Source organism: Cloeon dipterum, chromosome 4, assembly GCF_949628265.1.
Source record: "Cloeon dipterum chromosome 4, ieCloDipt1.1, whole genome shotgun sequence".
Classification (NCBI taxonomy): Eukaryota; Metazoa; Arthropoda; class Insecta; order Ephemeroptera; family Baetidae; genus Cloeon; species Cloeon dipterum.
The window spans coordinates 1,224,487-1,241,691 of NC_088789.1; the positions used below are offsets into that span (position 1 = coordinate 1,224,487).

General features: G+C 41.0%; 4 protein-coding genes across 4 annotated transcripts; 2 read left to right on the top strand and 2 right to left on the bottom strand.

The window, feature by feature from the left end:
* Window positions 1-1,420: 1,420 nt before the first annotated feature.
* LOC135942293 (uncharacterized) lies at window positions 1,421-8,299 on the bottom strand. Its single transcript, XM_065488324.1, has 6 exons — window positions 8,290-8,299; window positions 7,336-8,238; window positions 6,790-7,161; window positions 2,128-2,937; window positions 1,709-1,833; window positions 1,421-1,663 (listed from the first exon to the last, which is right to left on the bottom strand). Exons 1-6 carry the CDS (start codon window positions 8,297-8,299, stop codon window positions 1,421-1,423), a joined length of 2,463 nt encoding a protein of 820 aa, XP_065344396.1.
* An 820-nt stretch (window positions 8,300-9,119) lies between these two features.
* LOC135942294 (putative ankyrin repeat protein RBE_0220) lies at window positions 9,120-10,658 on the top strand. Its single transcript, XM_065488325.1, has 2 exons — window positions 9,120-9,129; window positions 9,181-10,658. The coding sequence occupies exons 1-2, from the start codon at window positions 9,120-9,122 to the stop codon at window positions 10,656-10,658; spliced, it is 1,488 nt and encodes a 495-aa protein (XP_065344397.1).
* Window positions 10,659-10,838: 180 nt separating this feature from the next.
* On the bottom strand, window positions 10,839-12,887 carry LOC135944147 (galactoside alpha-(1,2)-fucosyltransferase 2-like). Its single transcript, XM_065490927.1, has 3 exons — window positions 12,261-12,887; window positions 11,513-11,762; window positions 10,839-11,460 (listed from the first exon to the last, which is right to left on the bottom strand). Exons 1-3 carry the CDS (start codon window positions 12,879-12,881, stop codon window positions 11,165-11,167), a joined length of 1,167 nt encoding a protein of 388 aa, XP_065346999.1. The 5' UTR covers window positions 12,882-12,887; the 3' UTR covers window positions 10,839-11,164.
* Window positions 12,888-13,751: 864 nt separating this feature from the next.
* On the top strand, window positions 13,752-17,109 carry LOC135944176 (galactoside 2-alpha-L-fucosyltransferase Sec1-like). Its single transcript, XM_065490962.1, has 3 exons — window positions 13,752-14,826; window positions 16,215-16,461; window positions 16,679-17,109. Exons 1-3 carry the CDS (start codon window positions 14,239-14,241, stop codon window positions 16,969-16,971), a joined length of 1,128 nt encoding a protein of 375 aa, XP_065347034.1. The 5' UTR covers window positions 13,752-14,238; the 3' UTR covers window positions 16,972-17,109.
* Window positions 17,110-17,205: the final 96 nt, after the last annotated feature.

Consider the following 17,205-nt stretch of genomic DNA (forward strand, 5'->3'; position numbering starts at 1 on the left):
TCATTATCTGCGCCTTTTGATTAAGGTTTAAAGGCTAAATAATGAACCTATAATTAATGCGATGATTTAATCTCACTATATTTTTTATCACTTAAGTAAAATCAAGTTTGCAATGCTTTAATTAAATCTCCTAAGAACTTTTATACTAATTAAAAAGCTCTTTGTTATGCCCCATTTTATTATTTACCAAAATAAATAATTATCTTTTGGATCTATATTTCCAATAAAAAAATAAAGAACTCTCAAATAGAATAGATTTTTTGATCTTATAATTCCGAAATAATATTGTTACAGGAATTTTAAATTATGTGTACGTAAAATATTAGAAAACGTTCCGACTGCAGCATCACCTGTGCGTCCATGAAAATATCAAAACAATCATTTTTGACGAAAGAATAATTCACGCTTCATAAAAAATATTTAGGAACATCAAAGTAATAAAGAAACAATTAAAAATACAAAGTTAGCATGTGTGGGTGGCAAAAATTAAAATAAAAGTGCAAAACTTACAATTTATGTGTATTAGCAACTGATGGTTTGGCGAGTGAGCGTAGTATGGTCGTGCGATTTTTTGTAAATAGGCAGCAAAATCACTCGCCTTTTGATAATTGAATATAGATTATTTTTTCAGAGTAAGTTTTCCGAAAAGTAATAGCAGAGTCCGTTTACTTGGAAATCGATTTAGTATCGGGGCTTTTTGTTAATTAAATATGCGCGATAAGCTTTTTTGCTGCTTTGATTTCTCGGCTGCATGTCTTTCGTTATCTCGATCAAATACAGCTCTAATGTATGCATTCTGGGGTTTTTACTATCGTTATCTCTTGTAAAGGACGGAACATAATATCAATAACACTTTGATAACGATGCAGTGTTTATTTTTTTATTTATTGCGCATGATTTTCCAGATTTTTTATAGTCATAAAAAAAATTGAGCGTCACCATTCCCACCAAATCCAGCTTTTTAGGCGACATAAAGGCAGAAATTCTTCTCGACCAGTCTAATGTAGTTAAGCTGCATGATGTTCCAATTTGTAAGAAAATTATATAGGATTCAAACTAAAATTCACCACTAATTTTTGTCGCATAAGTTTTAACTGGCAATTTTTTATTTAATGCAGTTGCTTATACACTTGCAAACCTATAGGTTTTCTGCCAGTAAGTTCGTGATGAAAATCATAAAATGAAAAAACAATTCTTTCAAACAAAAATGGAAAATGCAGATGCATATTTTTGTGAGACACCACGCTTCTGCTCATTTTGAATTATTATTGCTTCACTTCACACCGAACCATTTTGAAGGAGTAAAAATTAAATCTATATGGCAAATAAAACAATTGATTTTCAATCGAATGTCTATATTTTTTTCTACAAGCAGGTATCTATGAAAATGGAGAAAGATAAAATTGGGAGTACACATTTGCTATTTTTTACAAGCTAAAAATTGGTGGGTCAATTTAGCTTTTGCTTCTTCCTCACTCTTCCCTGGTCCTCGATACACTTCTTTTTCAAGTTTAACGCAATTTAATTCTTTCAGCAGCCATATTTCAATTTTCGGAGATGCAAACACGCGGGCGAGCTGCACGGTGGTTCTGCCATTTTTCCCGGTTCCATGGATCTGGCTTCTGTCCTTGGCGTGCACAAATTGGACGCTTTCCAGTTGGTTCTGCATCACACAGAAGATTAGTAAATTATTCCCATCCAATTTTACGTTCATGTCGGCTCCGTTCTCGATCAACGCCTCCGCAACTTCTAATTTTCCCTCGCTGAGAGCCACGTGGAGGGGAGTTTTACCAGACATGTCCGCTAGATTCACCATTGGGCTGATTGCGGAGCCTAAGTGGCGTATGATTTCTTCTACGGCATTGGTTCGTGCCACGATAAAATGAAGGAAAGCGGACAAAAATTGATGGTCTTGTTCCTGCTCGAATAGCCACTTTGCAAATATCAGACGTTCTCTCTCCGGCAATGTATAGATCGAGAGAAAAATCGAAAACTGGCCGTCACCGTTTTTTTCTCTCAATAGAGTACCATCCTCCCTGTGAATGAAACTCGCACTCTCCAGTTTATTTGCCTCCACGCAGAATTGAAGCAGATTTTTCCCCTTCGATTTCCCTTTGATACTCGCACCATGATTTAATAGCTCCTCAGCCACGCCGACGTGTTCCTCCATTAAGGCGAAGAAAAGGTGATAATAAAAATTTGGTTGTTCGTTAATTTCTTCTTTTCGTTCAAGGTCAAACTTGTAGTTAGTGAGCAGGAATTGAGTGATTTCTTGACCGTGCTTCTTGTTGAAAACGGCGTCGTAGAGAAACCCAAGGTCATTCCAGTGAGTGCCCTGCTTCAAATATCCGATAGAGAAACAATCGATTATGCTCTTGCACGTGGCCAAGTCTCTGTACTGCACCGCCGCGGACAAAATCTCGTCTTTGTTCCGTTTTCCGTCACCTACACCAATCAGCGTTGAATCCTTCTTCGACACATACTCCATCAGGCTAAAATCGTATCTGACGAGGCAGTAGTAAAAAATGGATGGCGTCCACGTCGTTTTTGTATTCAAATATTTATGCAACTTGCACGCCAGTTGGAAATTATTGGCGCGCAGAGCTATTGTGATGGCAGTTTCGTTGTTGCCGTCTTCCTCGTTGACTTTGGAACGGTACTGCCATTGGTCAAATAATGCTAGAATGTCTTCTCCGTGCGTGGCGTTCTTGGCAATGTAGTGGAATACATTGGCACCATTCTCATCAACCATGGTGCCGATGTCGACGCCGTACATCTCTTCAAGGTCATTCTTCAGACGACCGCAAACTTCTTCATCGGCCACTTGTGCCGCAAACAGGAGAGCAGGAATTCCGCCTCTGTTCAACTTGATATATGCAAGTTTATCTTCAAGAGACGCTGAATTGTCGAATTCAGGCCGTGAATTGGTCCCGTTACCTGGTTTATAAAGCGTTATAAAAAGTCGGATGAAATTAAATTAATTTACCGTTTTGCATCTGAGCGAGTTTTATTTTAATATTTGCAGCTTAGTGGTTGGCAATCACTTCGTCCAGAAACTGTAAACAAAATTAAATTGTAAGTTCTTCAAACTGAAACTTGACAAAATTTTCATTGCTTAGTCTTGCATCGAAAGTATATTTTTTAGAATGAATGAAACCAAAATTTGTGAATTAAATGTATAATTTTAGAAAAAGAATAATTAATATTGCGCTCTCGTACCTTAAAACGGCTGCGCGCTGGCTTCTTCACGACATGTATAGAGAGGAAATGAGTGTAATTCTTGGCAATGCAAGAAAATTCGAGAGGGAAAAATTCTTATACGAATTGGAGGTAGCAATAATGGAAGATGCGCGAGGAATTTCCCCTATTTCGAAAAAGCAGAATTTCTCCTCCATTGCAAAGAATGGAATTTTGAGCTTGGGAATTTTTGTGAGGGAGCTGGATTAGTGGCGAGTAAAGGCGATTCCAAGAATTTCCTCTTTTTGCGTTTCTCCATACCGGCTAAACATATTTTCATATATATTCTGCTGTTCAGAAGGGGCCGTTTTAAGGTACGAGATCGCCACATTTTACATTCTTTTCTCTAAAATATACATGATCGAAATTTGTAAATATTATAGTTTCATTGTTTTCTATTTCTAGTTCCTAGATAAATTTTTACTTTCTTATAAAATTTTGTTTATTTTCAGTTTGAAGAACTTAAAGAATTAAATTTTATTTACAGTTTCTGGACGAGGTGAATGCCAACCACAAAGCCAGTAGCAAATAAGAATAAACTAAAATTCACTTAGATGGAAAACGGGAAATTAATTTATATTTACCCGACTTTATAATACCGCTTTTTTATAAACCAGGGAACGGAACCCATTATACCGACCTTATCGTCTGCAGCCACCACCAGCGCGCAGTGTTTTCGGCCAGCGTGCATTTTCCTTTAGAGTGGTACAACCGTGGAACGACCTACCACCTGAGCTCAAGGACTGCACCGTTGCTGAATTTCCCTCCCTCTACAAGAAGCACCTCTGGCAAGTGTGCAGTGAACGTGATCAGTGATAAAAAATGTATTTTGCGGCTCAGTGCGGCGTGATATCCCCAGTGATGGATCGTTTTAGCAATTTTTCGCTAGTACTGTTTGCCTTTTCTTGCTACCTATGACCTGATATTTTATTGTATCTTATTGTATTTTATTGTATATGACTAGAGCAAGAATAAACAAGAATAAATTCGACAATTCAGCGCCTCTTGAAGATAAACTTGAATATATATTGAGGTGAACAAAGGCGGAATTCCTGCTCTCATGTTTGCGGCAGAAGTGGCCGATGAAGAAGTTTGCGGTCGCCTGAAGGATGACCTTGAGAAGGATGGCGTCGACATCGGCGCCATGGTTGATGAGAACGGCGCCAATGTTTTACACTACATCGCCAAGAACGCCACACACGGAGAAGACATTCTAGAAATTATTTGACCGATGACAGCATATCGTTCCAAAATCAACGAAGAAGATGGCAACAACGAAACTGCCATCACAACAGCTCTGCGTGCCGATAATTTCCGGCTGGCGTGCAAGTTGGATGAGTTTATGAAACAAGTTATGAGGTATTTTCCGACCCTTTTGTACTACTGCGCTTCGTCAAATTCGATTTAAGCCTGGTGGCGTGTATGTGATGATGAAGGATCCAAGGCTGACCAGTGTAGGTGACGGAAAACGGATCAAACACGAGATTTTTAGTGCGGCGGTGCAGTACAGAGACTTAGTCGCGTGCAGGAGCATAATAGATTGTTTCTCCATTGAATATTTGAAACAGAGCAATTACTGGAAGGACTGTTTGGTTTCCTATGACGCCGCTTTCAACAAGAAGCACGGACCAGAAATCGCTCGTTTCCTGCTCAATAACTATACGATCAGTTTGACTTTGATGAACAAGATGAATGTTACCCTCCCCTCGCACAAGCCTTTTCGGAGGAACACTTAACAGGCGTGGCTGAGGAGTTATTAATCATGGCAACGATATTAAAATGAAAATTAAAGGCAAAAATACATATAGGCTTCAGTACTGTGTTCGGAACAATAATCTGGAGAGTGTGAATTTCATTCACAAGAAGGATGGTACTCTTTTGAGAGAAAAAAACGACGATGACGAGTTTTCGATTTTTCACTTTATCTCTACACCGCCAAGGAGGGGCATCTGAAATTTGCAAAGTGGCTCTTCGAGCAGGAACAAGATGACCAACAATTTTTGTCCCCTTTCCTTCATTTTATTGTGTTCCGTACCGAAACCAAAGTCGCAGAAGAAATCATCCGCCACTTGGGCTCTGCAATTATCCCAATCGTGAATCAAACCAACAGGAAGTGGTGGAACTCCCCACCACGTTGCTCTCAGAAGTCGCGGAAAACTAGAAGTTGCGGAGGCGTTGATCGAGAACGGAGCCGACATGAACGTAAAATTGGATGGGCATAATTTGCTGCTCTTCTGTGTGTGATGCAGAACCAACTGGAGAGCCCAATTTGTGCACGCCAAGGACAGAAGCCAGATTAATGGAATCGGGATATATGGCAAAACCGCCGTGCAGCTTGCCCGCCAGTATATGCATCTCCGAAAATTGTAATGTGGCTGCTGGAAGAAGGCGGCGTTAACCCCGAAGAAGAGTGTGTACCGAGGACCAGGAAAGCGTGAGGAAGGTGCAAAAGCTGGAATGATCTAAATCTAAAAACAGCTAACAATGTCAATTTTCGCACCTCTTTTTTGGAAATAAATTGGACTTCTTCAATTCTTAAGTTTTATTCAGCCTGAATTATATTTTTCTCCTAATCGTTCGAAAGAATAATAGTTACATACAGGTGGGTCTAGAACATTCAAGAACAGCCGAAATATGTTGCAAAATTGAAATATGGAGGCAAAAACTACACAAAATCAATATACCATTTGAGGTGAAAATAAATATTAATTAAAATATTTCTACTATGCCAGGTTTCTATCGCTATATCTCTTGTAGAGGACGGAATCTAATACAAAAAACTTTGATAACAATCCAGTGTGTTTTTGCTCATAATTTTCTTTGAATTTTTATGGATGAAGAAGTAGATATGAAATTTGAGCGTCGCCTTTCACATTAATTCCAGCTTGTTAGGCAATACGCAGGCTGAAATTCTTTCCAGGTGTGTAAGCGAGTCTGCGTATAATAGAGGCTGATGTTCGTGTTCTAGTCCAATTTGTAGGATTTTAACTAAAATTCACTACCATTTTTGTCGTATAAATACAACCAGCAATTTCTGCGAGTAATAATACGTGCAAAACAGTTAAACGCTGCCTTTGGTACTTTTCCCTTTACGTTCGCAATCGCGATGTTTTTTTAAGTAATAAACAAAGAACCTTTTTTATCCTCAATGTTTGTAATAATACTTTTTTCTTAAATAATTCCCACTTGTATCCTACACTTACAAGCTGGGAGCTAAGGTTTCTGCCAGTATATTCATGATTAAAATCATTATGATACATAATATATTATTCCTTTGAAAAAAAAAATAAACGAAATGCATATTTTTGTGGTACGTTTCTGCTCATCTTGAATTATTTCTAAACTTCACAATTAATCTCATTTAAAGGGGAAAGAAATTAAATATAGGTTAATAAAACATTTGATTTCCGTATGAACGTCGTCCTATATATTTTTCTAAAAGCATATATAGTATAAATATATGTATAGATACGGCGAAAGTTGAGACACGTTTCCTATATCGACGCAAGTTAAAACTTGTGAGTTAATTCAGCTTTCGCTTTTTTCTCACACTTTCCTCATCCTCGGTACGCTCTTCTTCTCCTTCAGGGTTAACGCCGCCTTCTTCCAGCAGCCACTTGTAAATTTCGCTGTTTGGAGATACATGCTCGCGGGCGGTTTTGCCATTTTTCCCGATTCCATGGATCTGGCTTCCGTCCTTGGCGTGCACAAATTGGGCGCTTTCCAGTTTGTTCTTCACCACACAGAAGAGCAGCAAATTATTCCCATCCAATTTTACGTTCATGTCGGCTCCGTTCTCGATCAACGCCTCCGCAACTTCTAATTTTCCCTCGCTGAGAGCCGCGTGGAGGGGACTTTCACCAGACATGTCCGCTAGATTCACGATTGGGCTGATTGCGGGGCCTAAGTGGCGTATGATTTCTTCTGCGACATTGGTTCGTGCCACGATAAAATGAAGGAAAGCGGACAAAAATTGTTGGTCTTGTTCCTGCTCGAATAGCCACTTTGCAAATATCAGACGTTCTCTCTCCGGCAATGTAGAGATCGAGAGAAAAATCGAATACTGGCCGTCGCCGTTTTTTTCTCTCAATAGAGTACCATCCTTCCTGTGAAGGAAACTCGCACTCTCCAGTTTATTTTCCTCAACGCAGAACTGAAGCAGATTTTCCCCGTATATTTTCACTTTAATATCGGCGCCGTGATTAAATAGCTCCTCAGCCACGCCGACGTGTTCCTCCGTCAAGGCGTTTACAAGGGGGGAATAAGATACATCTTCTTCTTCCTCTGGATGAGCCTCAAGGTCAAACTCGTAGTTATTAAGCAGGAAACGAGCGATTTCTTGTCCGTGCTTCTTGTTGAAAGCGGCGTCATAGAGAAACCCATGTTCCAACCAGTAAGTGCCCTGCTTCAAATATTCAATGGAGAAACAATCTATCATGCTCCTGCACGTGACCAAGTCTCTGTACTGCACCGCCGCGGACAAAATCTCGTCTTTGCCTCGTTTACCGTAACCTACACCAATCAGCGTTGGATCCTTCATTAATACATACGCCATCAGGTACACATCGAATCTGACAAGGCAGTAGTATAAAAGGGATGGCGACCACGTCATACTTTTATTAAGAAAATCATGCAACGTGACTGCAAGATCGAAATTATCGGCGCGCAGAGCTATTGTGATAGCAGTTTCGTTGTTGCCGTCTTCCTCATTGATTTTGGAACGATACTGCGAAGGTTCAAACAATGCTAGAATTTGTTTCCCGTGTGTGTCGTTCTTGGCGATGTAGTGGAAAACATTGGCATCGTTCTCGTCAACCATGGCGCCGATGTCCACGCCATCCTTCTCAAGGTCATCCTTCAGGCGACCGCAAACTTCTTCATCGGCCACTTTTGCCGCAAATAGGAGCGCAGGAATCTCATCTTTGTAGTCCTCAATATATGAAATTTTATCTCCAAGAGGCACCGAATTGTCGAATTCAGGCAGGTAATGTATTCCATTCCCTGGTTTATAAAGCGTTATTAAAAAAGGCGGATGAAATTAAATTAATTTACCGTTTTGCATCAGGGCGAATTTTATATATTATTATTTGCTGCTTTGTGGTTGGCAATCAACTCGTCCAGAAACTGTAAATAAAATATAATTCTTAAAGTTCATCAAACTGAAAATAAACAAAATTTTCATAACAAAGTAAAAATTTATCTATAGGAACTAGAAAGAAAAAAATGAAACTATGAAATTTTCGAATTTCATATAAATATTAGAAAAATAATGTAAAATTTGGCGCTGTCGTACCTTAAAATGGCTGATTCGGCACCTTCTGAACAGCAGAATATGAAAATATGTTTAGCCGGTATGGAGAAACGCAAAAAGAGGAAATTCTTAGAATCGCCTTTACCCGCCACTAATCCAGCTCCCTCACAAAAATTCCCAAGCTCAAAATTCCATTCTTTGTTATGGAGGAGAAATTCTGCTTTTTCGAAATAGGGGAAATTCCTCGGGCATCTTCCATTACTGCTACCTCCAATTCGTATAAGAATTTTTCCCTCTCGAATTTTCTTGCATTGCCAAGAATTACACTCATTTCCTCTAATCTATATTTCCATCCATAGATATTGTGTTATTCTCTGCTGATCAGAAGAAGCGAAAGCGAGCGCATTCGTTTTAAGGTACGAGAGCGCAATTTTGATTATTCTTTTTTCTAAAATTTTATATTTAATTCACACATTTTTGTTTCTTTTTCTAGTTTCTATATGGACGTACTTTTACTTTCAATGAAAGTTTTGTTTCATTTCATTTTGAGGAACTTTGATTTTGTTAACAGTTTTTGGACGAGATGATTTCCAACCACGAATTAGCAAATAATAATATAAAATTCGTTCAGATGCAAAACGGTAAATTTATTTAATTTCACCCGACTTTTTTAATAACGCTTTATAAACCAGGGAATGGAATACATTACCTGCCTGAATTCGACAATTCGGTGCCTCTTGGAGATAAAATTTCATATATTGCGGACTACAAAGATGAGATTCCTGCGCTCCTATTTGCGGCAAAAGTGGCCGATGAAGAAGTTTGCGGTCGCCTGAAGGATGACCTTGAGAGGGACGGCGTCGACATCGGCGCCATGGTTGATGAGAATGACGCCAATGTCTTCCACTACATCGCCAAGAACGCTTCACACGGAGAAGACATTCTAGCATTATTTGATCCTTCGCAGTATCATTCCAAAATCAACGAGGAAGACGGCAACAACGAAACTGCCATCACAATAGCTCTGCGTGCCAAAAATTTCGGGCTTGCGTGCAAGTTGAATGAATTTCTGAAAGAAAATATAGGTTCGTCGCCGACCCTTTTTTATTACTGCCTCGTCAGATTCGATGTAAGCCTGATGTCGTATGTGTTAATGAAGGATCCATCGCTGGCCAGAGAGGGTAACGAAAAACGAAGCAAAGACGAGATTTTGTCCGCGGCGGTGCAGTACAGAGACTTGGTCACGTGCAGGAGCCTGATAGATTGTTTCACCATTGAATATTTGAAACAGGGCACTTACTGGAAGGACTGTTTGGTTCTCTATGACGCCGCTGTCAACAAGAAGCACGGACAAGAAATCGCTCGTTTCCTGCTCAATAACTACGAGTTCGACCTTGGGGCTCCTGAACGAGAAGAAGTTGAACCTTTAAAAGATGGATATTGTTCTCCCCTTGTAAACGCCTTATTGGAGGGACACGTCGGCGTGGCTGAGGAGCTATTAAATCATGGCGCCGATATTAAAGTAAAAACAAACGGGAAAAATCTGCTTCAGATCTGCGTTGAGGAAAATGAACTGGAGAGTGCGAGTTTCCTTCACAGGAAGGATGGTACTCTCTTGAGAGAAAAAAACGACGACGACGACGAGTATTCGATTTTTCTCTCGATCTCTTCATCGCCGGAGATATTTGCAAAGTGGCTATTCGAGCAGGAACAAGATCAACAATTTTTGTCTGCTTTCCTCCATTTCATCGTGTTCTGTATCGAAACCGATGTCGCAGTAGAAATCATCCGCGAGCACTTAGGCTCCTTAATTCGTCCAATCGTGAATCTAGCGGACATGTCTGGTAAAACTCCCCTCCACGCGGCTCTCAGCGAGGGAAAACTAGAAGTTGCGGAAGCGTTGATCGAGAACGGAGCCGACATGAAAGTAAAATTGCATGGGGAAAATTTACTGCTCTTCTGTGTGGCGGAGAACCAACTGGAGAGCGCCCAATTTGTGCACGCCAAGGACAGAAGCCAGATCCTTGGAACCGGGAGGAAAGGCGAAACCGCCTTGCAGCTCGCCTGCTTGTATGCATCCTCGGACATTGAAACGTGGCTGCAGGAAGAAATCGGCTCTGAAGGAGAAGAAAATGCAGGTCCCGAGGATCCGAATATTGAGAGTCAGTAAAGTGTGTGAGGGAGAAGAAAAAGCTAAATTGACGCACCAATTTTTAGCTTGCGTTGATAGGAAATGTGTACTCCCAATTCTTATAAACTTTAGAAAAATATATACCTTCAATTTAGAGTCAATAGTTTTATTAATCTATAGATTTAAACATTTTCTCCTTAAAAAGGTTGGATTTAAAAGTGTAGCAATAATTCATGATGAGCAGAAATGTAGCACAAAAATATGCAAAAATTAAACCTATTTGACATGGAAATGAGAAACAATTATAAATTAAAATAATCAAATACGCGCTGTTTTTTTATTATTTTGAAAAATCTTTTTCTGAACCAAATACTGCTAAAAATAATACTCTTTTAAATTTCAATTTTAAAACGTTGTAAAATTTTGGTCATTATTCGTAAATCTATTTATTTCCGCACAATATTTATTTAAATTAAATATTTTGAGCTAAAAATTAAAACCAATTCTTGTAAAAATTTAGCCATGCGTCAACCACGAGTTATTTATTATGTTCCCCATTTTCTTTCTTTGTGAGGGTGCAGGTACAAGTGAAATGAGATGGGCGTATTCTGGTAAGTGAGGTTTCCGTGCTGGTCCATGATGTGCCAGCCGGGCAGGTTGGCGCCGAACTCCATTTCCTTGGTGACGCCGCCGTTTTGCGGGTCGAACAGCACCGTGTGGCCGCCTGGCCGGCTGGCCAGAGAGGCGGCCGTCAAACCGAAAGTGCCGTACGCGAAGATGCTGTGGTTGCATGCAGCCAGAATCGCCAAATCCTCGCCAGGCTCCTCTACATCGCTGCTCCCTGGATTATTTTTTTATAAAATTTAAACTGTATCAACACTTTATTTCATTACCTGCCATGAAAACGTCGGTTCTGTTGCCTATGACGTTTTCCTGCGTCCACTGACGGTCGTCGCTCACGGCGACGAAAATCAGGGTCTTTTTCCGCATTTTCTCTTTCAGCCAGTTTATTGCTGCGTGGAAAAATTCCGGACCGGCCGCGGTGGAGCCAGGTAAAATGTGGGGCAAGTGCTCTGTGTAGTCCGTGCGGCGCACGTGGATCCCCACAAACTCTACGTCTGCCGCATCCGTCCCAGTTTGCTCCTAGAATATGCATTTTATTTGTTTTATATACAAATTTTTTAAATATTTACTTGAAGACCGTCTTTGGTTAAGCTTCTGAGCACACCAATCGATCCTTGAGGGTCGAACTAGGTAAATTGGATTTTTTTACGACCAAAAAGTCCAGCGCGACGTGCGAACTTTTTCCCGCCAAAAAATACGGACTGCGAGAAGTGCGCATGCGTGAGAGCTGGCTGGATCTGACAAAAAATTATTTGTACTGGTCTCTCTGCTCAAAGTGCTCAAACCAGCTCTCACGCATGCGCAGTTCTCGCAGTTCGTATTTTTTGGCGGGAAAAATTCGCACGTGGCGCTGGACTTTTTGGTCGGAAAAATATCAACTTTACCTAATTCGACCCACAAGAATCGATTGATGTGCTCACAAACTTCGTCAAAGACGGTTTATTCAAAAATAAAAAATTAAATTGTAAAATGAACATTAAAAATTATTTTTTTCCGCAAAAAATTTTTTTAACTTGCCTGGAACCTTTTTTGAAGAATCCTTAACTGGTTTGCAGCCTTTTTCCGATATTTTTCTTTCAAAACCAGCTCGTTCGGCAATTCGTCCCAAAATGCAGTCGTCAACTCGGAGTCGGTTGCAGAAAAATCGTATTTCAAAACAGCAAATCCGGCGTCAGGCCATTCCTCCAGGTAGCGAATCATGCGTTCCTTGGACGTCAATAATTTACTTTCAAACTGGATGGCATTTTCCAGTAATCCTCCGAGTGCGCAGGTTCGCTCCAACCAGTCGACGGAAGGCACGCGCAGGAAATTCGCATCGAAAGCCTCTTTTTCCAAAGTGTCCAGGCTTTGTTGGTCGATGACCGGCCGCAGGTTGTACCTTCGAGCCGCGGCAACCACCGAAAGGTAGGACCAAACCACGTTTCCCAACCTCCCGTAAATGTCGGCCGTGACGAAGGTGCTCTTCCTGCCCTGGCCAGGCTCAGGGCAGGACAGCCAGTGCATCGACTCAGGGTCCGTGAGGTTGAAGCCCGGCGGAGGTCGCACCAGAGCAGGGATTTGCGGCTGCTGGGCCGCCAGGTAGAGGATCAGGAATAAACTGAAGGCGGCCAAAAAGAGAACACTGCTCTTCTTACTCATTTTGCTATCTATATGTGAGCGAAAAAAGGGAGGGAACACGGCTGCTTGTGCTTGCAATTACTTATCTGCCCCCCAGTAAATTCTCTGAAAGTGGAAGGATGTGATATATTGCTGATAAGCGCTCAATGGCTTTATTGCACTTAATTGTCTTTTTTTTTAATTTTGCGTGATTGATGAGTCGTTGGGCGTTTTCCTCCATGTGCAGGAGAACCGATTTATATAAGTATTTATTAAAATTATTAAAAAAACTGCGGTGATGTGTGGCCATATTTGAGCAGAAATTCCTTATCTTGTTTGTATTGAGAGTACGTTCGCTATATGATCAATCAATTTAACAAAAATTCTCCCCGCATATCTCAGTTTGTTTTGCAAAAATGTACGGCAATAATTGCGATAAGATGGAATATTTTTTCGTTATTCGTGTGGTTGGACGTAGAGCAGATGTTCAATTTTCACAGGGCGCGATCGTGACATTATAGGGTGTTCCAAGAGTTTTCTATCATAAACTATAGATATATTATATCTGCAAAAAAGGTGTTGGGATCAATTTAAAAATTATTATAACTGCAGCTCTGACGTTTTTTAACTCGAAAGAAAGAAGAAAATGGAAGTTTAACTGTTTCTGTTAATTTTCGACAGATTAAAATTAGTAAAAATCATCGGATGGATTGGAAATTAATTATTTTTTTTACCCATATATAAATTAAAATTTGTTCAATAGGAAACTATGCCCAGCAAGAAATTGGATATCCTCTCCAATATCCAAATTTCTTGCTCGGTATTTTCAAGTTTGGCCGATTTGAATCATTTTAACTGGTTTTTAACAAATTTGCCAGTCATAATTCAGAATAAAATAAACAAAAAAGACTCGCAGCTGGTTCAATATCCGTGAAACTATATACCGAGAAGTAAGCGTTATCTCTGGGCGTCAACCGTCAACGCTTAATATCACGCCAATATGCAGTATGTGCCTTTTGGAACCGACTCGTTGCATTTTTGCAACAATCAAAATTAGTTTGCTAATTGAACGTACGCGTGCTTCAGCAAAGAAATTATTCTTGGAAATATAAAAATCAATTTTTATTTCGTACAAAATTATTCAGAGTAATTTAACTAAAAAAAATAATTATATTTTACAAACGGGAAAATTTGCAGATCAAAAATTATGTTCTGGAGAGAAACATGTTTTGAGAACGAATAATATTTGCAAACCTGTGTCATCGTGTCTGGTTTTGAGAGGAGGGTCTATCAAAAAGCTTATTTTTTATCATTATCGATCCGTGGCAGTTTTTGCCGGTGCGTCACTTATTTCTTCTCAATTACTCTTCTCTACCGTCCCGCGAATAGTGCATGCAACATGGTTGGAAAGCGAAAAACACAGATTGCGTTGCTCTCGGCCATATTTCTCGTGTGCAACCTGCTCTTGCTGCACACCGCAATGGATTCCCTCATTTTCGCCGACCCTGAGACGAGTTTGTGGCTGTCTTGCCCTGAGCCCGGGAGCACCTTCGTGACGGCCGACGTGGGCGGCAGGCTGGGAAACATCGTCTGGACCTATCTCTCCGTGGTTGCCGCGGCTCGGAGGCACAACCTGAGGCCCGTCATCGACCAGCGGACCCTGGACGTCCTCTCCACGGACGCTTTCGAGCGGAATTTCCTGCGCGTACCCTCCGTCGAGTGGCTGGAGCGAAGGTGCGGCCTCAAGGGCGCCCTGATGGCCGCAGTTCGCAACCAAAGCGAAAGGATCGCGTCCAGGCAAGATTTTTTCAGCCTCTTGGAGGAATTTCCGCAAGACCAAATTCGCGTTTTGAAATACAAAATTTACGTGACCGACTCGGAACTGACCACGACCTTTTGGAACGAGTTGAAGAGGGAGCTGCAATTAAAAACGCAACTCCAAAATAAGGCGGATAGCGAGTTGAGGCGAATTGGAGAAGAATTCCAGGTCAGTTTCATGAACCAAAGGTAGAAAGTGAAGAATTTAGGGTCAAAAATTGTAAAGTGCAGCAGAAAAAAATGTTTATCTGTAAAGACCGTCTTTGAGGAAGTTTCTGAGCAAACCAATATCGATTCCTGAGGGTCGAATTAAGGTATAGTGGATATTTTTTCTGACCAAAAAGTGCAGCGCAACGTGCGAACCTTTTTTCCCGCCAAAACAATATGAATGCGAGAAGTGCGCATGCGTCGGAGCTGGTTTGAGCCCTTGTAGAGAGTCCACCTCTGTACCAATGACGACTTCTTTTTCAGATCCAGCAAGCTCTGACGCATGCGCACTTCTCGCATTCATATTGTTTAGGCGGGAAAGGTTCTACTGGTGCTACGCACATCGCGCCACACTTTTTTTTACTTAATTCGACCCTCAAGAATCGATTGGTGTGCTCAGAAACTTCGTCAAAAATCTTTAAATCTTGCGGTTGAGACTAGTGCTTTGCGCGGGTACAAATTTTCAACCCAAACCCGCACCGAACCCGCTTATTTCGTACCGCACCCAAACCGCACCCATATCTTTTTCAAAATTTGAACCCGCACCCGCACCAACCCGCACTACGCCAACCCGCACCCGCAATCCGCCATATTGGATTTGCAAAATCTGGACCCGCACCCGCGGGTTTGGTGCGGGTTTTGCGGGTTCAACCCTCAAACCCGCGACCCGCGCAAAGCACTAGTTGAGACCTCCAATCAAAAAAGGCCATTAAAGGCCCACTTTGACGAAAATTTTGAGCACACGAATCGATTCCTGAGGGTCGAATTAGGTAAATTTGATATTTTTTCCGACCAAAAAGTTTAGCGTGACGTGCGTAGCACTCGCGGAACTTTTTTTTGCCGCCAAATAATATGAACCTTTTTTGCGCGAACTACGCATGCGTCAGATCTGGTGGGGCGGCCGGCCAGCAGACGCACATTATTTTCTCTCGCCACTCGCCTGCTGACAAGATGCGAAGCACATTTATTTCCCCCTCTCCATCTGCGTCGGCTGGCCGGCCGCCCCACCATGTCTGACGCATGCGTAGTTCGCGCACAAAAGGTTCATATTATTTGGCGGCAAAAAAGGTTCCGCGAGTGCTACGCACGTCACGCTAAACTTTTTGGTCGGAAAAAAAATCAAATTTACCTAATTCGACCCTCAGGAATCGATTCGTGTGCTCAAAATTTTCGTCAAAGTGGGCCTTTAAATTAATCTAATCTAAAAGTTGTATTTAATATTGACGCTCTTAAATTATATTAATATTTTTCAGTGATTTGTTTCTTTCCAATAAATTTACAAATTTAGAAGATGGTTCTAATTTGTCTGCATTATATCAATTAAAAAAATATAGAAAAAATTGGTTTCAGGCTCGAACTGGCATTCAAGCGGCGCACGTAGAGTTTGTAGGAATCCACGTGCGCCGCACCGATTACGGCAAGCACTTGTCCTTAATTCTTCCCGGCTCCGTCGAGGCGGGTTCCGAATTTTTTCACGCGGCAATCGAATGGCTGAAGAAGCGCCTGTGGAAACCTCTGGTTTTCGTCGTGGTCAGCGACGACCCCGCGTGGACGCAGCAATACATCGTCGGAAATAGAAGCGAAATATTTTTAGCAGGTGTTAACTCCAATAATTTTTATCCTCAAGAAAATTCAGATTTATCGTTATTTTATTGACACACTTAAAAGAGATTTCAGAGCTATGTCAATTGAAAATTGTTATCTTATTGATTCACTACTGTTTGTTTATGGTTAAAAAAATTCAAGATTACAGCGCAGTGTAAAACCCGTGAAATTTTATTTAAAAAAAATCTAACCACAGATTTTTATTTCAGGAAGCAGCAACATCGACGCGCCTGGCGAGGATTTGGCGATTCTGGCTGCATGCCAGCACAGCATCTTCGCGTACGGCACTTTCGGTTTGACGGCCGCCTTTCTGGCCAGCCGGCCAGGCGGCCACACGGTGCTGTTCGACCCGCAAAACGGCGGCGTCACCAAGGAAATGGAGTTCGGCGCCAACCTGCCCGGCTGGCACATCATGGACCAGCACGGAAACCTCACTTACCAGAATACGCCCATCTCATTTCACTACTTTCTGCATCCGCACAAAGCAAGAAAGTTTGATTAGCAACTAAGTGGATAAGTGGTCAAGAAATGGACAAGTTATGTAGTTCAAGTGGAATAGACAATCTCGCAATTTAGTAATGTTTTTATATATGTTTCTTGGAAATTCAAAATGCTCAAAATGATAACAGTTATTATTGCTCTTTAATTTATTAAGAATTAAGAAACAAAATTTATTTTAATTTGTATCAATTCTCACAGGATGAAGTACGATTTAATGTCTCTCTTGATCTTTGTT